The 25333-nt window shown below is 48.9% G+C and overlaps 1 protein-coding gene across 7 annotated transcripts in view; it reads right to left on the bottom strand.

Annotated features, from left to right (window-relative positions):
• magi2b (membrane associated guanylate kinase, WW and PDZ domain containing 2b) overlaps nucleotides 1-25333 on the bottom strand; it is a 75039-nt gene that overhangs the window by 35009 nt on the left and 14697 nt on the right. For 6 of the 7 annotated variants that reach the window (XM_076014806.1, XM_076014801.1, XM_076014802.1 and 3 more), the window contains exons 2-4: nucleotides 18981-19097; nucleotides 5386-5505; nucleotides 1044-1268 (exon numbers count right to left, since the gene is read on the bottom strand). In XM_076014806.1, coding sequence (XP_075870921.1) covers nucleotides 1044-1268; nucleotides 5386-5505; nucleotides 18981-19097 — 462 coding nt within the window. Of the gene's footprint in view, nucleotides 1-1043; nucleotides 1269-5385; nucleotides 5506-18980; nucleotides 19098-21253; nucleotides 21577-25333 lie in introns of those variants that run through there. The other variant, XM_076014805.1, reaches the window with a different exon arrangement.

Genomic DNA, 25333 nt, shown 5'->3' with positions numbered 1-25333 from the left:
TAATACAGCGGGGAGGAAATTCGGCGTTCCGAGACAAGACGACCAAGACAGATGGGAGAGGGGGGAAGAAAAGAGAGAGGGCAGAAGGGACGGCAGCGCAGAGGGACGACGAGGGGGAGGTCAGGGGGGAGTTGGGGGTGGGGTTGGGTATTAATAGAAACAAGGACAAAGGCCAGTGGCGGGAAAGCGGGGGAAAGCGGCGGAGACGCAGGGTTGAGGGGACAGAAGTGAGAGTGTGGACGGCAGGGACGGCCAGGACGGCGAGGTGCCCTTTTGCTTCCTGTTATATAAGATCTCAGCAGCTGCAGATGTTGGGAACCTGTGCTCAGGGTCCGTCAGCAGCAGCAGCACAGCGCCACGTGACGACAGCAGCGCTGGGACGGAACCATGACCACCGAGTCTTTTCTCTCATTTCACTCAAACAATTAAACAACTTCACACTAAACCCCCCTGGAGGCTTTTCCACCTTTTTCTGTCACGCTGCTCGGAAGGGGACGGAGAGAAAAAGGTCCCGGCAGGAGACAGGTGTGGTGCCGTACCTGCAGGTGGCGGAGCCACAAATGTTTCCTTGGGGCTGGGAGGGGCACAGGGTGCGGTCAAGACTCACATAGGGGTGGAAATAATAGATTCCTGAAATGACTGCATGACAGCTTTTAGTACTATTATTCTATTGCTTTCTATGGTTTATATCTGCTTGTATTCATAAAATATGTTCAGCGTGACCTTATAACAGTTGGCCTGTCACCATTCTTATGGATTAAAGGACAGCAAATCCTCACAATGTCAATATTCATAATAATAAACCGATTTCAGCTTGTTCCTACTGTCCCAGGATTAGTGTTGGTGTTACAGTACAGTTCTTCTTTTGAGTGTCAAGAACTTGTTTACTGATGTACAGTATCTTTTTTTCAATATGTTTTGATATTTGCATAAGTTTATTTAAAAGAAGCTTCTGTCCATCAGACTTGAGGTTGAGGCAGAGTGGAAGCGCGAGGCTTCATCAGCCCCACTGATCCCTGCGGCCTCCAGGTGGCCCTGCGTACCTGGAGTGATGGCCACCCCGTTGCCGTTGACGACGGGACTCTCCTCCTCCTCCTCCTCGGGCGGCTCCAGGCTGGTGCGCTGCTCCATGTTGCTGACGGACTGGTTCCTCTTCCTCTTGCCCTGGGCGCTGGGCCGGGCTCCGGGCAGCAGGGCCTCACTCACATTCAGAGGGGGTGCTGCAGGCGACGGCTCGGCTGGAGGTTTGGGAGTGCCGTAGAAGTTATCTGAGGACACAGCGGCACTCTGAGTCAGAGGAGGAGGAGGAGGAGGGAGTGATGAAGGAATGGAGGGAGGTGGGGGGGTGTCGCAAGGTCTGGCCCACAGATGTGACAGCGACTAGATGAGCAAAGACAGACGTGTTTGTATAGAAGGACCCGGTGTTAATAATTCTGTCCATGATGAGCAAACACTATTTCATTTACATTTTTGCTTTGGAAACTAACGTACTGTGATTTATTGCCAACTGTAATCATAGATTCTCATAGCCAGGAAACTGGCAATAAAAATGCACAATTTTTTTTCTCCAAAACTTACTTGTGCGCACACACACACACACACACACACACACACACACACACACACACACACACACACACACACACACACACACACACACACACACACACCAGAACCTTAGCAAGCCCTCATGCTCTTTATAGTTATTGCACTGTGAAACCATCAGCGAAAATAAGGTGTAAACTGAACTGCACATCAAAAAGATATAACACTCATAACACAAAGTGACGGAGCTTCAGTGTTTTAGTGTGAATGAACAGCAGACCCCACCATCACTTGCTGTGTTTCCAGCTCAGAGTCCAGACAAGAAAACAGATTATTATTCGATTTCACCTTTTGCTTACTCTTGTTTATTTGCACTGCTTTCATGTTTCATCTCTAGCAGCAGCAGCAGTAGCAGTAGTAGACGCTGATTGGAAAGTTTTTATATCAGTGTGCAGCTGCCAGAAGAGATGTAAGCCAGGATGTAAGCAAGGTTCAGTCTGTCGACAGGTGACTGATCTGCCTAAACTGTCCGATGAGTTGAGGTCAGGCAACAGTTGGCCATTTATTTTGCTTTGCATTGATGTTGCTGGCGGCTGGTGATTCATCAAGGGTTGACTGTTAATATAATAAATGAATTATGAATTACAACGTAAATCCTGCCACCGACTTGAGGGAATGTGAACTAATTTCGTGGCCTTGTTGTATCTTGGTAACCAAATATAAAATGCACAGCAGGAACAGCAGTGAAGCAGAGGAGGAGGGGAAAAAATTAAGCGCTCAAGGTCCGAAGAGAATTAGCAAGAATGAAGAGATTTGGCAAGAATTATTAGTTATCAATACATGGCGAGGATTGATCGACTGGAAGGTCAAACTGCCAGAAGTGCTTCTAAATATCTACAACACAACAATCACAGCAGAGTCTGGCTGTGGTGAGAAACACAATTCAAATGTCTCGCAATTACAAGGAGACGGTAAATATTTTTGCTCAGAGTGACGAGGCCAGCAGCGAGGATCTTTGTTACGGGGATGATTTTCCCACAACAACTCATTTGGAGACTCTCTCACACTCTGTCTTCCACCACAGTCTCTGCTTGCTGCCATCCAACCAAGATCCAGCGCTGACGTAGGCCTTCGCGGTCTTTGAGGACACTGCTTGAATGTTTGTTCCTGACGTCCTGTTCTGTACAAACTATCCCGCTAGAGAAAGGTTACATTTAATAATAAACAGAACCGCAGCTGAATCACTGCAACCATGGCGGCGGCAGCGGAGCTGCTGCTGCTGCTCGGAGGCGAGAGAATAAAAACAAAGCTCAAGAATAGAATCGTGAGCGTCTGACATCCCACACCCACAGCGACTGTTCCGTGTTGTAGAGACAGGATTAAGATAACACAGCGCACGCACACACACACACACACACACACACACACACACACACACACACACACACACACAGAGGGGAGAGGAGCGCCTGCTGGGTTTCTCACCGACCGTGGAAACGTCCTTAACGTGGGAAAAACCTTTTCCTCTCGTTTGCCGGACGCTGTAGTGTCAAATATCACCAAGAGTTGTTTTATGAACAAGGATACGACTTGGCACAGTTCTTTGTGTACGCATTTGGCTGCCATACAAAAAAAGAAAATTCTGTTCTGGCCATTTCAGAAATGAAATAGCCTGCATTAAGGGAAATATATTTCGTGATCAAATATCGTGAGCGAGAGGCTGTAATATCTTGTTTGGTAATCCTTCAAAGTGAAGAGGAGAGGGTTGGACAAATTAAAAAGAAAAAGCCAAACAAGAAAACAGAGAGGGAGGCGAGGAGGACAGTGGTGGAGACACAAACTGGGGTCGGCAGTGAAAGACCACAAACATCAGTTGACTCTGCTTCCACCTGGAGGCAGCTGGATATGAGAAGACGCCTCGGCGTGGCCACCAACTTCCCAGCGCATTGCTCGGCAAACAGCCTCGTCTCATTGTGAGCAAATCAAATGAAGAGTTGCAGGGCACACACCTGCACGCGAGAGCAGCGTGCAGTCTGACGGCGCGGCAAAGTGGCCACTTTGCTGACAGTCAACAGGGAGGAGGACACAAAGAGTGGAGGTCACTGCTGCTCCTCCTGCATCAGGTGCTTTATTCCATGACTGCAAGTTTACGCAGCGTCTCCAGGATAAATCGCAGTGTGATCACTGCCTGATCGCTCCATGAAGAGGGAACCGCCAGTAGATACTGGCAGCTTCACCAGTGACCAGTGACACACCTGGACAAACCAAACCAAACACTTCCCTGCTGCTTCAGGTCAGAATAGAATAGAATAGAATAGAATAGAATAAACGCCTTTATTAATCCCACATTGGGGAAATTTGCATAATTATAGCAACAAAAAAAGAAGGAAAAATAAATTTAAAATAAATAAAAATAAAATATTTATAGAATAAGTAGGAAAAACAAGATATTTACATATTATGGGCAGTGTGATTATTTATAGTTATCTACATAATGCTTGATATTAACAAGCGTTTTATTGCACGTTCATGAAATTCAGTTCACTACATGTTTTAACCTCATTTGATGCTTTGGACTAAATGCAGCTTTTTTATATTTTTATCATCTTTTTTGCTTTTGCTTTATTTCTTTCTTGCTTGTTCTCTTCCTACTAGTAAAGAAAACTACAAACACACACAATTATTAATGCTTAAATAAATGTACAGACATCACAAGGACTCATTTCAGCTGGTTTGCTACTACACCACCAATATGGCATATGTTTATGATAGGAATTGTACATGTTTCACGATATTTGGACTGTTTCGAGTACACAAATAGAAAACCATATGTTTGCCAAGTTCTCGGAGTGTAAATGCACTTCACACCTCCTGCATTTAGTGCAGCAGTGGGCTTGAAAACACACCTTTTCACTGTCGTTCCACTTTATTCTCTGGACACAAGTGCAATATCCCAAATCCTCAAAGCCTCGGGTTCTGCCTGGAGCGACTCATTCATTACGCACTATCTGGACTCACTCACCTCTACACACACTCCTCTGTGCACCTTTGTGCTCAGAAAATGAATGCCCTTCCTGATGATATTATAGGCCTGATGTTACGCTTAAGGACTTTCTCCGCCTTAATTAGACTGATGCTTCTTTGCTCTCACACTTTTTTTTCTCCCTTCAAATATTTTAACATGCTTCACAAGATTAAAGCAGCCACAACATCTCATGTTTAGTCACCCTGGGAGATAAAAGAAAAGACTGAATTGCCAGTGAGCAGAAGTAAACGCGTGCGTCACGCCCTCCAAACACACAAAAGGCACGCAAACGCGATAAAAATATGTGGACAGGGACGCATTTCTCACTCATACACACAGACATGCACGTTAACGTTCATAGTTTGTTTGCTGAGTGCGTTCAGCTGTGCATGCGCACTAAAATTGCTAGGGGGCAAATGAACCAGCAAATCCTCCATCTGTAGATGTATCCCTGACAGTGAGGTAAAGCGGATGCACACACATGAAGGGACGTGGAAACGGCGCGCGCGCACACACACACACACACACACACACACACACACACACACACACACACACACACACACACACACACACACACACACACACACACACACACACACACACACACACACAGAAGCAGTCAACCAACTTATCAAACATGGCCAGACACAAAGCTGCAGAATATATTCCGCGCATGGCACCAATTGTGTTTGCAGGAGCTTTGACTAACGCCCCAATCTGAGAGCTGCACAGAGGCCTTTAGTTAAACACTGTGAATTATTCCACTGCAAAGACATTGGACAGAAAGTGACCGTAGCGACGCCGACACTCACCTTCATAGGTTCCGCTCTCTAGCAGGGCCCCACTTTGCTCCAATTCCATAAAACGCTCAACACTCACAAAGTTGTAGTCCACCCCCGGCACCTCCCCCTCCTTAGGTTGCCTGGTGGTACCTGCAGAGGGATGGGGGGGGATGTAGGGGGAGGGACGGAGAGGGACACAGTTGGGCTTCATCAGAGAGACAAACAGGGCACTTGAGAAGAAAAGGCAGGAAGAAGGCAGAGAGAGAGAAAAGAGAGCTGGACTGGAACGGAGGAGAGATTTGAAGGCTGCAAAGTGCAGCGCAGGAAGTGGGAGGGGAGAGGAAGTGGAAGAGAAGAGAAGAGGCTGACTGAGGAGTCATCGCTCGCCATCGCCAAATCCATTCACACAATTGTGCCGAGTGACAGCGAGAGATGCAGAGAGACAGCGGATCGAGGGGGAGGAGGGGGCGGTGGGGTGTGTGTGTGTGTGTGTGTGTGTGTGTGTGTGTGTGTGTTGGGGGGGTTCGAGCAGCAAGCAGCAGTCATCCAGCCTCCACCAGACGATCCAGTGAGTTTTAGCGACGAGCTAACGTGCGCGTCGCTTCCACCCAGTGCGTCTCAGAAGCGCCGAGCCCAGAGCACAACAGCGCTGGAATAAATGAGTGGGCAAACAGCAGGACTGTGGAGCTGCCGCGTTACAATGCAGCAATTAGCGCCTTGCTACACCGCCCCCCCCTCCCACAGACCCCCCTTTAGGACTCCTCTGTGACGGCAACGCCAGGAGTTTGGAGTTTAATGAGGAGCCGCGTTTGTGCGTCTGCCAGGTGGACTCTGGGCTCAGACTCTGAGACGTCCGCCGGTGATCAAACCGGCTTCGCCGCAGAGCCCTGGACGGAAAACACCATCAAGTGGTCTGGCATCGAGTAGCCGTCCGCTCTCAGAGCTTTTCCCCGAGCCGGCCTGGGATGTGCAACTTCCTGTCTTAAGATTTGAGAGGAGAACATGTGAGGGAAAGAACATAATTAGTGATTTTTGCGACGTGCCACATGTGCCTGTTGAGGTTCTCCATCACCGTGAGAAAGAAAACTGCCTGTGTGGAGGAGCAACAGTATCTAGGACAGAGCTCACTGACCTTGTTGAACCTGAGAGCTGCTTCATGGGTACTGAGTCATATGAAGGGCAACAGTTTGCCGCACTCTACTGAAATAACACATCTTCTCAGTTTCTCTTAGTCTGTCGTTTTGAGTCAAACTGATTAGGATTTTTGTTAATCTCAGTGAAACTTCAGAATGATTACATACCAATTGAAAATATCAGTGGAGCTTCCTTGCTGATGAGGAGCAGTTGGGTGAAATAGAAATTTTGGATGAACTAACCCTTGAAAGGCCCAGTGTGTAAGATTTAGCTTGACTTATCATTTTTATCTTGGTAAAAGCTCAACATTTTTACCAAGATAAACCAATACTTGCTTGTAGCAAAAGTCATTAGGTTTTCCTGCCCTGAGAACGGTTCTCTTATATATGAGAATATACGTTGAACAATAAGGCTCCTAATTAGCTGCCGTGTTTAAAGGAAGCAAACCTCACAGTGAACTAAATACGAAACGCGCCGTCAGGTTTACACACAGAAAGAAGGAAATAGAACTACAGCACACATGAATAAGTAAAAGATTTCAAGCATCTCTACATCTCCAGCATGAAATGTCGTGAAGTCATTTACAGCGGGACGTGGCAGTGTGGATAAAGTGCATCCTGGTGTGAGGCTGCGTGCTGCGACTGGATGATCCTCTCCTTCCTCCAGGTGAAACTCTCCCGTCCTCTTCTAACAGCTGACTCTTCTAAAAAGCCACCCACTGGCAAAGTGACAGGCGGCGCTGCGCCGCTGACACCCGGCTGTTAGTCTGGACGTAAAAGGTTGGAGTCAACCGAGTCGGGCCACGGTAGTCCAGCGAACTGATCCTCGTCATTTGACTGTGTCCACTGACGCACCGCCACCGCCTGGAACTGCTGCAGCGGGCAGAGAGGAGGCGGCACAACCCTCAGCACGCCGGTTTTACCAGCATCAGCTCACATGACGTGAATCAATACATGGCCTCACGTGCCATATTAATAGAAATGCCAACAGCTGCCAGCAGGTTTGTAAATATATAAATGTAAAAAAAAACAAAAACAAACCTAGCAACAAAAACAGGCATTAGTCACTCACTTGAGCTATTTTTATATTTGACTTTTCTGGACTCGCTTAATTTTCAGTGAGCTACGATGACAAAAGAACCCTAAACAACAGCTACTTATGCTCTGTTTGTCTGATTGATTAAATATCCAGAGATTAACAACTGCAACAAATTCTCAGAGACATTCCCATCTTCTATAATCAATACTACTCCGCCTGCTGTAACACCTATAAATATATTTACTTTCCCCCCCTTTAAACAAAAACCAAATAGGCTCCTCAGTGGTTCAATGTGTGCTAGCGGAACATGAATCTTTAACAGCAGCGTGCGCATGTAGCGCTCGCACAGCCAGGCCGAGCCGGTCGCCTTCCACCGGCTACAACTATTGATCTATAAGATCAGAATGAAATTATTCTGCTGCCCACACCAGAGTAGGCAGATGCTGCTGGAATACTGATGAAGCCGCGGTGCTTTTCTCCCACAGCTTCACTTCAGTTGGACGCGGCAGCAACAGGGTGGAGAGTGAAGGGGAGCAAGGCACCGTGTTGGATCCGAGCTGGGAATATCGATCAGCTACAGGCCAACGGTCTCAACGCTTCTCTTCCTTTTCCCCTTCTCACTTTCCACGCAGAGCGAGAAGGTTAGCAAATGACCTTTGTTCTCCGTCCTCAATTTACTTATTTTTTCTCGTATTCACTTATACAGACCCGCAACATAGGAAGTTGCCTTCACCTTGGGAGTGTTCTCAGCTATCCAAGCGGTGAAGAGCCCATAGAGAGTATTTTTTTTTTTTTTAAAAAGGCAAAATAGTTAAAAGATCCAATTTAATCCAAAGTGAATTGAAATTTGAAGGATCCAACTCCCCCGCAAGGTTAACAAATTACTTTTCTTTTACCTTTTTATTCTGTATTCTGATTCCGTTGCCTATATTTCTACCTTTTCGTTTTTATTTTCTCTTCAACCAAACTAACTTGCTGTTTATTTTCCACACAGGAATATGATTCTCTTGGTTCAGCTCGGCATCTATTCTCCTCATGAACAAGCAAAACAAAGCGTGAAAATCTGCACAATTTCCATCTTTTTTTAAGAAATGGCTGCTGACTGTGGAGAGGAGACGGAGCGGCGGGACACCCTGAGCCCAAAGCGCCGCTGCAGCTGCCTATATTGATCGGATGTTGCACTCCTGCTAATAACGGATACATTCGGCTGCGGGCCAAAAACGGTTTTTGCATCGCGATCAGCCACTGTGGCCAAACCTCGGCGAGGTGACGCCGCGAACAGGAGTAGCGGCACCGAAGAGATTTAAAGGCTTAAATGAGTAAAATCTATAATGGCAGCGGAAAAGCTTCTGAGGTGCCACTTTAGGTGTGAAGGCAGCCGCCACTTCAAAATCGCTGTCGACTGAGCTCGGCAGAATATTTTACATCAGCGAGGGGAGGGGTGGGGGGAGAGAGAGTGAGAGAGAGAGAGAGAGACAGAGAGAGAGAGAGAGAGAGACAGAGAGAGAGAGAGACAGAGAGAGAGAGAGAGAGAGTGTGTGTGTGTGTCTGTGAAGGGAAGGAGGCAAAAAAAAAAAAAAAAATGAGAATGAGATTACTTAGAACCACAACAAGGAAATTCCATTTGGTGGAAAAGCCAAAATAGCTGATAGACTGAAATAGCTTGGTTGGGTGTCAGACGATAAGAGGACAAAGACTGTTGCTAAATAATAGAGCGACAAGAGGAAAACAGAGAGGCCGACGCAGACGGAGAGGGGAAGCGGCGCCGAGGATTAGCTGCTTTAGCACGGCAACCGCGGCAGTGGCGTTTGTACATACGGCAGGAAGTCACCAAGAAGGAGAAGGCAAACGGAAGGGGAGGAAGGTGGGGGTGTCGGGGGTGTTGTGGGGGGGGGGGGGTTATCAGGGCTAAAAATAGACCATAGTTGGGCTGATTAGCATGACAAAGGTTGAGGGAGGGTGGCCCAATGATATGGTCTCCACGTCACCGCGGGTGGGAACGCGCGGGCGAGGGTGCTTCATATTAGCCGCTAATACTTTAAGCTGTGGCGACACGTCACATGACACATCCAGTGCGCATCAGAGGCTGCAGTGCAAGAATACTCGTACATTCATTTGGAGGCGGAAGATGGGGAGAAAAGCTGATACTGCTGGTCTGACCTGAGTGAGCGGCTGCAGGTCTCAGTGCACAGTGAGTGAACACAAACTCACAAACCTCCGTCGGCCTCAGCGAGTCATCAATCAGAGTCACTGGGCCGCTTTGGGAGTTTGGAAAAGCACCAAAGACAGAGAACAAAGGGTGACTAAAAATATCCTCTATACTAAGTTAAGCAGCGTGACACCACACTGATACCAGGATGATACAGAACACTCAAGTACACACAACACACAGGTACTGCCAGTCCTCTGGGTTTGCTGTCGGATGCATGGAGTGGAGAGATTCATCCTCAGGGTGAACCACTCTCCTTTGAACACGATTCAGTCCGACTTCCTCTGCTCTCCGCTGGACTCTTTGGTGGTCCACGATGAACGGTGCCGCTCGCTACCAGGCTTACCAAAGGCATTTGGCCAATCAGCAGGAGGAGACATGCCATGGAGATGCTATTAGCTGAGGTCAGTGAGTAGTGGTGGGTTCAAGCACATACAGGTGGGTGGACGGAGTAAAAAAGCCACAGTGATAATTGAGGAAATGGAAGGAATGAGAACATTTTGGGGACACTGAAGGGTTCTCTGTTCCCTCTGCTGGCCCACTGTCAGTACTGTAGCTGCCATCAAGTGGCTTCCTCTCAGTCAAACCAGGCGCTGAGAATGGAAATGATATTGAAACTTCTGTCTGCATATTCAACTGAACCAACACCAAACAGACTGTTTTTTTTTTTGGAAATGTTCTGGAAATCAACCCTTTGTGATATCACGGAGGGAGGCTGATGCTTCACTGGAACCTCTCACGAGACAGTGACCTGGACCCCCGAGACCAGGCGCCCATCCATCCATCATTTGCATCCCTAACTGAGACTGATTGAGGATAAAAGTGGTGAAACCTGGGATTCAGTGGAATCCTTCTGTCCATCCATTCTCCTTCCCCCCTTCTGTCTCTCCTTCAAGCTCCATCTCCCTGTCTGCTGCCTCTTCTTCTTCTCTCCTCTTCCTCTCACTCTTCTCCACACCCTTCTTTTTTCACCCAGCTGGCAGATGTGCTGTGCAATGGCAAGTAAACTGAAAACACACACACAGACACAGACACACAGACACACACACGCATCCTTATTTGCACTACAAAGCCCAGGCTCCAGAAGCAGCAACACGACGCAGCGAGCAGGAAGCATCTGCTGCGGACCACAACACGTCAGCGCCTCGCCAATCCAGCGTCGCCGTGGCAACAGGCCACAACATCCACATTAAGCTTCTGTCTAAAGAACAGAAAGTGTTTACATGGGAACTGACGCTGGCTTGTTTTGTATGTGCAGAACCTTTGGACTGGCAGCCATCTCCAGGGTCCTGAGCTCCAGCCCCTCCGCTCAGAGCAGCCACACCGGAACGTCTGCGCTCCTGATCCTTTCGCACCTCATCAATCAATTACTGCAGCGGCGGCAGCGTGGCGACACGCGGAGTCACACCTGCTTTTCTTAGTCACTCAGGTGCCGGCGAGACCCAACGTCTCCGACTCCTGGAGGGGGCTGCGAGGCGAGGAAGTCCGGGGGATTCAGATCTCATCTCTCAGTGTAAATAACTCCCGGGGAGGAGGGAGGGATGGAGGTAGGTGAGGAGGGAGGGATGGGGGGAGGAAGGAGAGAGGAGGCTCCGCCCACGAGGATCCACTCGAGATGCCGTCTCCAGGGACAAAGTGTGTGAGACGGATGCGAGAGGGATACAGTGAGCGAGCCTGCATTCAGTGATTGCCATCCTGTCTTAGCGCACACCCACATGATTAAAAATCCCCTCTAATTAGGGATTTGAAATGACTGCAGTCAACAACTGAACGTCCAGCAGCAGAAGCAGCGGCAGCGGCAGCAGCGGCAGCGGCAGCAGCTGTGAAGACAACCAACCGTGTGGCCCAGTGGATCAGCGTCTGCTGGAGCTGCTGCCTGGACCACACTGACAAACGCCTCCCTGGGGCCCGAGGTGATGGAAATCAACCCTGATGGGCTGAAAAGCACCTTGATGAGGCTGCAGACACACGATTTTTCCAGTGGCCACTTGTGGTACTGCAGCCAAAAACCCCATGCAGCTCAAGAAGCTTTTTTTCCCAGAAATGTCTGACAGGACGACTGGGAGCTGAAACACAGTTCATTAAATGTAATAATAAAAATAATAAATCTTTCTATTGTAGATTTTTACGGCGTGGACTTGTAATCTTTGAAAAAAAATATAAAGGCCAGAAAATCTCAAGAAAAGAGTTTATTTCCAGCGCGACGTCACGGCGTCGTACGTGCTGCACCTCGGCTCGTTCTGATTGGCTGATGCGTCCTGGTGCAGCATGTCAGTTACAGAGGCATGATGGGAAGTGACACCACTGCTACTAGAGGCCCAACAACGGTTTCCACGTCTGCGCCGAGTGAGCGACTCCACTGAAATGAGCTGGCTGCCATGTCTCGGTCCCAGGGGGCGCTGCAGAGCTGACTGACGCAGGGGTCATAATGACACACACACACACACACACACACACACTGGGTAGGTATTCAGTGCGCAGGGCTGTGTGTGTGTTTGCACAAAGAGTTACAGATTTAACCAAAGTAAACAGCCGCTGCTCTCCGAGGTGTCAGCGCTCACTTCGCCATCACAGGACGTGGCGCTCGCCTGACGGGCTCCCGGCTCCACGCCGCACATTTGGGAGGGAGGAGGGGCGGTGGAGTGAGGGAAGAAAGACGGGTAAAAAAAAAAATACGAAAAAAGGAAATGCAGACAGAAACACAAATATAAAAGCCGTCAGCGCGAGCCTTGTGTTTGCGATTAGCTGTCGAGAACCAGGGATCGTTGAGGGAGGTGGGGGGTTGGGGGTGGTGGGGGCGGGGGGGGCGAAGGGATGACACCTGTCTTAACGGGGGAAAAGCACTTTGCACACACACACACACACACACACGCCAGAGTAATTAATCACACTCACTGTTTGCTGTATTGGTTTTGCAAAAAAAAAAGGAAAAGAAAATCCTATCGTTCCCTCATACATTTCTTTCATCTCTGCAACAGTTTTAATCCAGAATGCCAATCAAGTGGCGGGGTGCACACAACCACATCAAAGCATGTCAGCCAGCCCTTTTACAAGAGTGAGCCAGCAGGCAAAATCACCCCTTTAAGGAGGCAGTCCCAGGGGTGCTGCTGCGTACAAACCCCCCCCCCCACCCCCCCCAACCTCTCTCACACACACACACACACAACAGAGAGTGCCCTGTAACGCTTTCATTATTTATCAGCTAAGCCTATTAAATCTTGACACACAAGCAGAATAATCAGTGCAACAAGTTAAAGAAAACACGCATGGGAAAATGTGAGCAAATGAGTGTTTTTGTCTTTGCATTTCCAGATATAGAATCAACACACACACACACACACACACACACACACACACACACACACCTGCACAAAATCACCTTTCCCTCTCTCTCGTCATCCCCACAGTGCCGACTCAGTGTTGGATCCCACTCACATCCTCGGGTAAATATAAACCTGAGTCAATCTGCCTACTATGAGCAGGACATTAATAAGTCTGTTCATTTTACAGTAAAAAAATACATCTAAAATTTAAATATATCTAAAAACGCTAAATTTTCTCGGCAGCTTCTTCAAGTTTAATATATATTTTTTAAAACTCATGTTTTCATTCGCAGCCGTTCCTTCCATCATCAACACATCCCTTTTTTATGCAATGCACATGATGCATGCAGTTATCATGGGGCCAGGGGATATTGACATGGCAAATATATTGCCGGATATTGAAATGAAGATGCTATTGATTATTATAATCTCTCCTACTGCTTCAGTCTTCCTAGGTTTGATGCGATAGTGACTCGAGCTGGTTCTCAGCCTCTCCGACTCCTCTGGATCCTCCTTACCATTCCTCCTTTTTTCTTACAAGTGAAAATGTTCAGCTTGTTATTATGGTTCAAATTCAAGACTAGAATCCAAGATGGGTTTTTTTGTGTCGGTGACATGAATATTAGAGAATTGGGGTCGATGTGAGTGTATCAGGATTTTTCCAGCAAGTAGCGAAAACTAGGCCACATTGCCTCAGTGCATTTTTATGTTTTGAACGACATTGGTTGTTGTTCAAAATGTTGCTATTGTAACACATCAACTACACATTGTTTTCCGCGAGGAATGAGACGCATTCATGGAGCGTGTGCACCTGTTATTCCTCAGAAAAAGCAGTAAGGACTGGGGATGTTATCAGTTAATTGGTTATCGATTAATTGCAGATTAAGAAATTAATCGATTAAATTTAATTAGTCGTAATTAATTGAACATTTTTTACACAGGCAGTTAATATCATTATGACAATGTAGAAGCAGGAGAGAGCAATTCACCTGTAAATACAGTGATGGTCATAATATACCTAAAACAAGTTACTTTAACGCAACTTCAAAAAAAAAAAAAAAAGTAGAAATGTGACCCGATAGAAGTCAACTAAGTCAGAGCAGAAATGTTTAGGGTGTTTTTACTGTTCTCTGATGTAAAAATGGGTCACATTGGACCCTCAACATTATTTAAGGGTTAAAAAATGTGCTCCTTACACATTTTTCATTCTGAAATTTAGGTTCTCAGAAAAAATTGCCGCTTATCAATTATTCCATCGATAAGGTCAATCAACTAACGATTAATAAAATTAATCAGTAACTTGCATTCCGAGTATGGATGAAATGAGCCGTTGGTTCAAACTGCGTGAAGAAGCTCACAAAAGAAAAAGAAAGGATACCTTCCTTCAATTATTTTGATTTAATGAACATCGTGAACTCCGTCACTCCGCCTGGCGCTCCGCAGTGTATGGAACCGTCCTCCGGCAGGCGCCGGGGCAAAAGGGTTTCATTTCCCCGCAAATCTGCTCTCATCACGGCGACGGCGGCGCTCATCACTTATTCATTATCAGCGGTGTTCTTCAGCCCCACACGTCCCATCCCCAGCATCTTGCCGTCCGTGACTCCTCATCAACATCATTATCTTCCTCCTCCTCCTCCTCCTGTCGTCCCCACAGGAGGACTCCCGGTCGCAGGCAGCGACGCTGTGGGGGCAGCGTTGGTCTCACACACACACACACACACACACACACACACACACACACACACACACACACACACACACAGCAGCAGTGGCCAATGCAAAGTGACAGAAGCTGCATGTATTTATAGGCGATCTGAGTGGGGGAACGTGCTGCTCGCTCTGGAGCTATTTATAGAGCCTTTTACTGATGCCTCCATGTAGAAGTGGGAGGATGGAGGGGGGGGGGGGCATCGTTCCCGTGGGGAATCACGTACGAGGCCCCCCTCAAGTGCCCACCCCTCCCTCTGTAGCCATTCAGTGCACGTCCGCCCTTCTCCACACACACACACACACACACACACACACACACACACACACACACACACACACACACACACACACACACACACACACACACACACACACCTCCATCCTGGCACGTCCACAGTGCCGTCTCAGTTTCATCCTTCGCTCTTCGCTCTACTCCTCATCTGCCCCCCCCAATACCCCCCCTCCATCATCTTCCAGAGATTCTCATGTGCACATCCATCTTCTTCTTCTTCTTCTTCTTCTCTCGCTCGCTCGCTCTCCCCCCACGCACTACACACTCCGGGATCATCACCCTTACTTTACCCCACTTTTACTGCTTTTTAGTTCCCAGCAGCAGCAGCAGCAGCAGCCCAGGGGCGGAGCTAAGTGGTGGCCAGGTTTGACTGGATGATCGGACTGGATTCTGTTGGTGATACTGTGATGGAAACAAGATACTCAAAAGAGGAAATTGTGAAATAACCCTATAGATTGGTTTACAATGTTTAACATTGGTGAAGATTTGCTGTCCTCCAACTCGGTGACAGGCCGATGGTTATGAGATCACACTGAAAACGGCCAATAAATACAAGCAACTACAGTAAGAATTAGGACAGGGGTCACCAACAGGTCGGCCCCCCAAGGACCACATGAGTCGCCCCCCCGCAGGCCCGTTCTAAAAATAGCACAACTCGTTGAGCTGCGTCTAAAATTCATCCATTTATCCAACCTTGTTAAATCTCTGCTGAAAAATATTGAGACCTCATTAACGTGATCAGTGTCACATAGATCAGTATCATCAATAATAATATAGAGCTGAGAAAATTATTTATTTCAGAGGAGTGAAGCAAACTGGTTGGCCTTCATATGACTCAGTAGCCATAAAGTAGCTCTCAGGTTCAACAGGGTTGGTGGCAGCTGAATTAGAATAATAATAATAATAATAATAATAAAAATAGTCCTGTAGACATCTCAGAATCTACTTATTGCTGCGCCAGTGTGGGTCATGAACTCACCCTGTGGCCACCGCAAGGAAATATTCAGGCTCTGCCAATGTACCACCATCCCATAGGGGCACTAAGCCTCCTAACATGCTGTGCACAGAAACACTGAAAAGTCTTCTCTGGAATGACTGCACAGTACAGTATAGTATAATAAAGTATAGCCAGTGGAGAACCAATTCTAAGACGTGTGTGAGTGATGTGAATGTTCTCACATGGCTTGTGCTGCTGCGGCCTGGTCAGTTGAACCACCTCATCGACTGGTTCAGAAGAACCAGGAAGAACCAGAGACCAGAGGAGCTGAACTGAATGCAGATGTAAGGAGACTCTCCTTGTTTCCACACTTAGGTGTCGTGCTCGGCTCAGGCAACACTCCACCACACAGGTGAGCGTCAACAAGAGTCAAGAAAAATATTTTTTGTCTGGGCGAGCGTGCATGTTAATGCAGTGCAATTGTGATGCAAGAGATTTAAACAGCAACAGCACCACTTTGTTTGTTTTTTGTTTAAAATCAGCCTTGTTAGTGCCTATTGACTCAATCAATTTATCAGCCCTCCTGTGGCAATAATTACTTAGAAGGACTTTTCATTTGTTTTCTTCAACCCATTATACAGTTGTCCAGAATAGTTTATTTTCTGTTTTATTTATTCTGCAGTAGTGTGAGAGTTAGCGTTAAACCTGCAGCATTTATTGAACTACTCAACGATCCCTGCAGTCGTGGCCCTCTCGTGCAACTTAAAGCTTATTAAACCATAAAACCTTGAGCACAGGGCAAACTGCCGTACGGCACCAACAGAGTCTTTAACGTCAGCCACCGACTAATCATTCAACTGATCGCTGTGGGGGCAAAACGTGACCGAGGTGCCCAGACGATGCAGCGGAACGCACAAGTGCATGTAAAACTTGTGAGCCTCAAAGCCCTTGTATGAACACAGACACGCAAGCACGAACAGGGAGGGAGAGAGAGAGAGAGAGAGAGAGAGAGAGAGAGGGAGAGAGAGCAAGCGCTCGTGCAGGCGCCTCCTCCCACATCCCTCAGCCTGACAGCATGTTGTGATGCAGAGTGGCGTCTGCTTGTCAAAGTGACAGACTCGCAATGACAGCATGGCCAGAGCGCTGCAGACACAGGAGCAGCAAAAAAAGAAAGAAAAAAAAAAACACTGATTTTTTTTCATTTTATTTTTATAACGCTTCCATCCACAGCAACAAACAGCCTGCCGGGCACAAGACGCTCGGCAGCCGGGATCATCGCCGCTGTTTTTTTTCCTGCATGTGATGCTGCGTCACTGTGGTGTGAAGCAGCTCCTGTGTGTCTCCAGCTGCAGCGGATGTATGAAGAAGGTCCTCAGAGGGTGAGGCTGGGGCCAATCAGGCGCTGCTGAGTGCTGTGTGTGTGAACATGTCAGGCGGCTCCGCAGGATGTTCACCAATCACAACCTCTGCAATCTGTATGGAGGTGCGGTCAGTGCTCAGCTCACTGTGGCCTCTATCGTTGATCACACGCGGCTGCAAACGGCTTCTAATTGCTGACAAAGCTGCAGTTTGGTGCAACAAGAGAGCGGCCCAGTGCCGTCCACCCCCCCCCCCCCCCCACCCACCGACATGACTGAGGCCTCTGAGGAGCTGCAGAGCTGAAGCTCAGCCAGTTCACATCACCTCACCACTACCACCACGACTACCACTACACTGGAAACAGAACGTGGGATGAACGAGGGGCAGCGGGGGGAGGGGGGGGGGCTGCTGTCTCCAGCCACAATTAAAAGGGAAGGAAATGTGATAGTGGGGGGAAGGGATGGCAGGAGAGAAGGAGGGAGGAGAGAAGAGAAAACAGAGGGATGGAGATAGAGAGATAGAGAGAGAGAGAGGCTCAGGAAGTGTGCAGCTGTGCGAGTGTATGAAACAATCAGGTCAGTGTCGGGGGGCCACACACACCAGCAGAGGACGTCCAGTCGAGGTGCTCAGTCCTCACATTTCAATAAATAAATAAATCTAACCTCCCACTCCCAAAAAAACCAAGCATCGCAACCCCCGGCTCTGCCTCGCACTCCGGTCGACTGGACTTCCAACCAAACCTTCTGCTTGACAAGGCACCCAGACGGAGGCGGAGAGAGAGAGCGAGAGATGATGATTAAAAGAGCAGGCAGGGAGGCGTCAGCGGTGCCCTTCAACGCTCCGTCCTGAGAGGAAGGCAGAGTAACATGTGGCAGCCGAGCGGCTGCGGGGCTGCTTCATGCGCTGCAGCTGATTCATGAGGCCGAGCGGCCGACAGCAGACTGAGGCGACGACGGCTCAGTCTGCTGTCGGCCTCCACCGCCGCCCATCACTGCCGCCACACGCTGTGTATGTCTGGGTGTGTGTGTGTGTGTGTTCAGAGCAGGAGAAATATGTTTAAGAAACGCAGACGTGCGTTACTGTCTTTGCAAATGGGTGTGTGTGTGTGTGTGTGTGTGTGTGTATGTGTGTGTGTGCTGAAGGGAGGGGGTGAAGGGGGGTTGGTAGGGTATTAAGGCAATGCAAGCCTCGAGACAAGAGGCTGGTTGCCGTGGAAACCTCAGGCTGAGCTCAGCAGCAGCAGCAGCAGCAGCGGCAGCCGGACGACTGAAGGGGGAAGAGAGAGAGAGAGAGAGAGGGAGAGAGAGAGAGAGAGAGGAAAAGAGAGAGAGTGAGGGGAAAAGAGAGAGAGAGAGAGAGGGAGAGAGAGGGGAAAAGAGAGAGAGAGATAGACGGAGCGGTAGACGGCGGAGGGAGGAGAAGAGCGCGTGTGCGGCAAAAAACATGGCGACGGCGGCTGCCAGAAACTGAGATGGAGACGAAGAAACGGAGCAGGAGGAGGAAGGAAGGAAGGGAGGAAGAGCAGGGAGGGAGTGAGGGAGGAAGAGGAGTCGACAGACACACAGGCGAGACAGGATGGGTGGGGAGGGGAGGGGGGTTCTGAGTGATGGGCGTCAGACTCACAGGGAATGGTGCGGAGGTAGAGGTTGTCTCTGATGATCTGTTGGTGGTCGTGGTCCACGGAGCCCTTGGAGAAGCGCAGGTTGAGGTAGTGCCGCAAGTCCTTGTCGACGACCCCCCCTGGAAGACACAGAGCACCACCAGGGGCAGAGAGAGAGAGAGAGAGAGAGAGAGAGAGAGAGAGAGAGAGAAAGAGAGAAAGGGATCAATCAGAGCATCTCATCTGGCAACACGCACGACACCCACAGCTGCTGCTGCTGCTGCTGCTGCTGCTGCTGGGTGACGGCAACCTCCAAACTCCTCTCGGGTGTTTTTAGAAGTGCCCTCTGGGAGGCGCTACAGGTCAATTGCCTCCAAAACAACCCCCTTCAGAAACAGTTTCATCCCAATTGCAATCAACATTCTGAACACTGAGGGGGGTTTTGCACGGCCTCTGGGTTTGTCTGAGTGTTTGTGTCAGTATGTAAAATGACGTAGTGTTTCAATGTTGGAACCTGCACCAAGTTACACTGAAAACTTATTCCGCCAGCTTCGCTGTGTGCTCATTAAAAGAATCAGAACCAGAATAAGAAGTGGAACTTCTACACTGAACACAATTCTAGAGAAAAAAACAAACAAATGAGAGTAAAAACACCATGATCGCTGACAAGCAGGCGATGGTGTGGAGTCGGCAGACATCAGCAAAATCTCACTGGCTTTCAGTCCCACGTGACGCTGAATTCACTGCCAGTGTTTTCCGACGAGATGTGTCTCGAGCCTGGCAGCGAAAAATCCATCTGTGACTTCGTCTGCCTGCTCCACCATTCAAAAAGTGTCTGGAAAAACAACCCGTAGTGATGTCACACAGGGCACTGCTGCCTCTCCTCCCGTCAGCTGGGAGCTGCTGATGGCCGCATCACTATTGCCTCCTTCCAAAAAACAAAGAATCCACTTCTCCAGTAACAAATCGGCTAAAAATCAGTTTTTGCATTTTTGAAATTGATCCCAGTCTGCCATGTAAAATTAAGACCTGGGAAAGGCTGCAATATGAAAGCCTTACATGGTTTGGAGGCCCAAACTTTCCAGAGACCCTCAGTATGGCTGAGCACACGAGACGTCTCGTGGTGAAGAGGCTAAAGGAGAGCTAAAGGTCAAACACGCTCATAAATAAAAGAACACAGGAGCTCACTGCCCACTTACAAGAGTAACACACACACACACACACACGCGTGCGCACGCTTCATAGTAATTGTGTAAAGCAGCGATGCCCCTTGGGGTCAGATATGCAGTGTCAGCAGGTTGGATGATGAAGCCTAGAGGACAGAAGCTCCCTCATCTCAGACCTTCACGTCTCTGCTCCTTCCAAGTCAGCTGCCTTCTGACGGAGCCAGTCCACTAAAACGCAGCAAAATCACCGACAAACACTAAACAGGGACTTGAAAAAAAAAACAAAACAGGTCATCATATCTGCGCTGCACAGACTCGGCACTATAATGTCCATGAATGGCTTCTCCTCCCTCCACGCCGAGGCAGAAGAGGCCCGGGAGGGACGGAGGAGGAGAACTTGTTCTCCACACAACACTCTGCATGCAAGAACATCCCATCAGACGGTGGGAGGGACGAGCTTACACACCGTGCATTTAGCAAGTTAGAGAAAACACACACACACTCCAGCAGACCTCCTGCCACACTGACGGCAACTGGACCGCAAACTAACGCGGAGGCCACCTGTCAAAGACACAACATGCACCATGTGTGTGTGTGTGTGTGTGTGTGTGTGTGTGTGTGTGTGTGTGTGTGTGCGGGTAGCGGCGTGTGTCACACAGGCACGCCGACGATACCTGCGCTGATGTTGCAGGTGACTGAAAAAAGCGTGTGACAATCAGGCCCTTTTGGGATAAGAGCTCATGCAAACTGGCACCATTTTAGCGAAAGGCTGCGAAGCCCTCGGAGCTGCCTCGTAATGAGCAAGGAGAGGAGGAGAGGAGGAGAAGAGGAGAGGAGGAAGAGGAGGAGAGGAAGAACACAAAGAAAGACAGGAGGAAAAGCTGATTAACCCTGTGAGATCTATTGCAGCTGTCAGAGGGGTGAACGTCACATCATCTCACATCATACAGCTGTGATGCAAATGCAGGCCACAGATATTTGACATGCACAGATGCCCATGCACGTATTTATGCATGCACAGAGAAGCGCGCGCACACAACACACAGACACAGACACACACACACACGGGGGGGGAAGGGAAATCGGGGGGATGCGGAGGCAGGCAGAGGAGGGATGGAGACACCGGGCACCTCATCGGCAGCTCGGGCGGATGTTGAGATGTTGCGGGTCGAAGCGCTCCTGCTCTCTCCACAGGTACACATCCGCACACCGGCCTGTCCTCCCCGGCGTCCTCTAATCTCTCAGCGCATCCTCGCCCGTCTCCAAAGAAAACGCCGCCGTTCCGCCGCCTCTCGCCGCTCCACACCGCGCACGCGCGCACGCACGCACGGAGAGACGCGCGACCGCACCTGGTCGCTGACAGTTATATATTTTTCCCTTAAATCCCGGTGAAGGAGGATGACGCGGATGAAGAGCGGGGGAGCCGCGGTGAGACCGAGGCGACGAGTGTCGGGAGCACAAGAGGGGAGCAGGAGACGCCAGTGGGAAGCCAGGCGGCTCCAAACAACCTGACCGCCAACAGCCACTCCGACGGTCCTGCAGCGACCCCTAGCCGCGGCGGGAGACACTGCACTGGAAGTCGTGCGTTTGCAAGGAGGCGGAGGGGGGTGGGAGGGAAGGAGCGGCATATATAGTATGAGAGCACCTGCAGGTGGGTGCGCGTGCACGCGGATGCCAGGATGGGCGCTGACCTTCTTCAAATGCTCATGATCGATCATCATCATCTCACCCACCAGCCGCTCTCCAATGTCAGACCGTGTGTGAACGCGTCACACGCACGGAAATGGAAAGATGCTGTGGAATGCAGCAGCAGCAGCAGCAGTAGCAGCAGCAGTAGCAGCAGCAGCGCGGTACGCTGAGGTCACACACATACACACGCGCACACACACACACACACACACACACACACACACAAACAGGCAGGCAGGCAGGCAGGCAGGCAGAGGTGTGATGGGATGGCAGCTCCAGAAGACAGAGAAGATGCCTTGAGCACCGTCCTGGGTGAAAACAAGGAATCAACAGACACCAGCACAGAGACACAGAGCTCTGGCGCCCACATTTAAAAGAAGAAGTATTTAAGGACAATTCGTGATGAAGCCTTTATAACAGCAGATCCTACTCAGAAATAATATCGAGCTGGTTTTTTTTTTCACATCAGCGGCTGCCTGGTTGAGTGAGGAGGGTGAAACTACAGGGAGGGAGGAAACTTTTCTAATCCATCCATCCATCCATTTACCATCAGGGTCATGGTGGTCTGCTGGAGCCTCTCCCAGCTGTCATTGGGTGAAGGCAGGGTGACACCCTGGACCAGTGGCCTCTTCATCACAGGGCCACATAGAGACAAACAACCATTCGCGATCACATACACACCTACGGACAATTTAGAGTTTCCAGTTCACCTCACATGCATGTGTTTGGACTGTGGGAGGAAGCTGGAGAGCATGGAGAGAACCCAGCAGACACAGGGAGAACCTGGAGAGAACCCAGCAGACACCGGGAGAACATGGAGAGAACCCAACTTTTCTAAATAACAATTAATAAATAAATAAAAAAAGCTATAAGGTGGCAATGAAGAAGCAAAGACGACAGCCACAATCAATCACAGAGTCATCATGGTAGACAGCAATCAGTGGAGGTCCTGCAGGTCACGCTGGCAGGATTCAGCTTTAAGCCGCTGAGAGAGGCGACATGCAGAAGCGCCGTGGCTGAGCGCCGGAGCTGCCGGAGCCGCTGGCACTCGCTCTGACACGGCAGCCTACACATTATTAAACGCCACAGTGCAGCGCCGCTCTATAGGCTCGTCTGCTGAAGTTATATATTCAATATCAGCCGGTATTGTCTGCTGCTGTGCTGCTGAGCGCTCGCTGCTCGCAGTGTTTCCTGGATGCCAGTGCGGGCGGACGAGGCGGAATATGTGTAATGTGGACTAGTGAGGCACTGTTTGGCCAATGAAATTGCTGCATGATGGGGGGGACGTCAGGCCCGGTTTGGACGAGTAAGTAAGGCTTAATATATTTTCAGAGCACTGACTGCAAACCTACAAAAGGCTGAGGAGGCAGCTCCGCAGACAGAAATATACTATACATACGGCCGGTTTGAAGACCCAACATGCCGCCTTGGTTGCTTAGGAACACAAAGATGCAGAGTTGTTTGCACAGCTGTTGACTTTCCCAATTTCATAGGAAAAAAAAATAAAAAAATCCAGATTTATTTTACATGCAGCAAAAATCCTTTGATTGTTCTGCAATTTCAAATGTGCTTCATCGTTGATGGAGGTTTTAGAAGTTGCAGAAAGGCAGCTGTGACCTGGCTCCAGGAACCCAGCGACTGTTTGCAGCGTTGGGGTTTGAAATGGTTTAGTGAGCAGCTCGGCCTGCTGCGCCTTCACCCACCCACTGAGGATCTGGACGTCCTCCTACAATCCCGACAACAATTTTCCAAGAAAACATACGAAAACAATCTGCCTGCAATTGAGCTTTTTTGTACTCCAAACTCAGGACGGGAACAACAAGCACATTTCTGGAGTGAGGGCCTATTGGACTTCCACACGTCCGAACGATAAACATTTTAATGAGCCTTAATGCCACTTTTGGTCTGAGATGCAGAATCAGCGAGATTTAAATGTCAGCCTCCGGGATTTTGTTTACAAATGGCTTTTAAATGTGCGTCGATGAGAGCAGATTTACAACAGGATGTTGTGGAGTGCGCAGTTAGCTGTGTCAGAAAATCCTGATTTGTTTCTATAGCTGCGTTTCCATGACAGTTTTTGGCAAAATAAAAGTGATATTTCTAAAATTTCCAAGAATGTTTGATTTTTTTTCTCTTTGATTACTTGTAAAAAACATATTCCGTCTTGTCCTCCGTCCAGTCACAACGTGCCATTTTCACTGGTCAGTGAACTGGTCACGTGACCCCGTACGTGGCGTGTGTACGTCTGGAAAAACCACTTCATAACAGCGGCAAAACCTTTTAGCCATTTTTGAGAGGTTTTTCCAAGTTGAGCTGTTTCCATCAGCAGTTCTTCACTGCAAAGTTTAGGTTTTACACAATTATAGGGGTGATGGAAACGCAGCTAATGAAACAAATGAGAGTAAACAACCCTCACAGTGCAGTGAGACCATCTTGGCCATTTGTGGCCTGTTCCTGGATGAAGCTGTGGATCACTCAATACTACCCAGCGTTTTCTCCCCTCAGGTATGAATGAATTGTTAATTGTGATTTTATTGCCCTCAGTAGGTCAAGATCACTCCCCCCAAAGCCCCCCCCGCCCCAAACCCCAACACCTGTCTCTGATCTTGATAGGACGTCTCCTGCCAAGCAGCCTTCACCCTCAGGCTCCTCCACCCGGCATGTAAAGAGCAACACACACTCAGTCGTCACAACAGAAACAGGCCTCGCTCACTCTCACCTGCAGTGCATCTTTCTCCGCTGGTCTATTTTAAGAGCACACTGCATTTTTCAGTTGTTGCACTTCTGTTCTTTAGATACAAACTGTTTTTACAACCGTCCCTGAATTCTAGCTGTGTTCATAACAATGGAATGGTTATGAACGTTTTTTCTTTTGTTTTTAATTTCCATGCCCCGTTTGATCCCTCACTTGCATTTTACGCTTTGTTCCTATTTTCAATTAAAGATTGTGCTTGTTCAGTCTAATGCCAGGTAGCAGGACCAAACGCTCTCATCGATTCCCTTCTGCTGAAACAAGCACTCTGTGAAATGTCAGAAAATATAAACTCCACGTTCCAAAAGTTCACCGACTCTGGAAATGTCAGAAGTCTTTCACTCATTCTAAGTGGGGAAAAAAACCCCACTAACAATGAATACGAAATGGTATTCGTCCTACTCCAGTGCGAGGCGGCGGGTGGAGAGGGGAGGGGTGAGCAGGGGGGGGGTCGCAGAGACAAACAGGAGCCATTTTGTTTGATTTCAGAAGACATAATCAGGCCTGACAAGCCTCCTCCTCTCCAAGGATGTGTGGAGAGGAGGGGAGCACAGTCAACGTGCCGCGTTGTCATCATGCCATCACGTTGAACCGCTCGGTTCTCGGGTGCAAAGCCACCCCATAGTGCAGCTCCAGGAACGCAGACTGGCGTGCAAACGGAGACTCACAACCGGAACACACAACACGCACTGCCGTGTTCTGACATGCAAACACAAGGAAGAGTTGAGGTGTTGTGGTCGTCCAACCTGGAGGTCCTGTCATTATATCC

The sequence above is a fragment of the Nelusetta ayraudi genome, unplaced genomic scaffold, assembly GCF_046127955.1.
Source record: "Nelusetta ayraudi isolate G7.1 ecotype Tasmania unplaced genomic scaffold, CSIRO-AGI_Nayr_v1 ptg000173l, whole genome shotgun sequence".
NCBI lineage: Eukaryota > Metazoa > Chordata > Actinopteri > Tetraodontiformes > Monacanthidae > Nelusetta > Nelusetta ayraudi.
The sequence above is the reverse complement of the archived record's forward strand: the minus strand, read 5'-3'. Positions and strand labels throughout refer to the sequence as shown.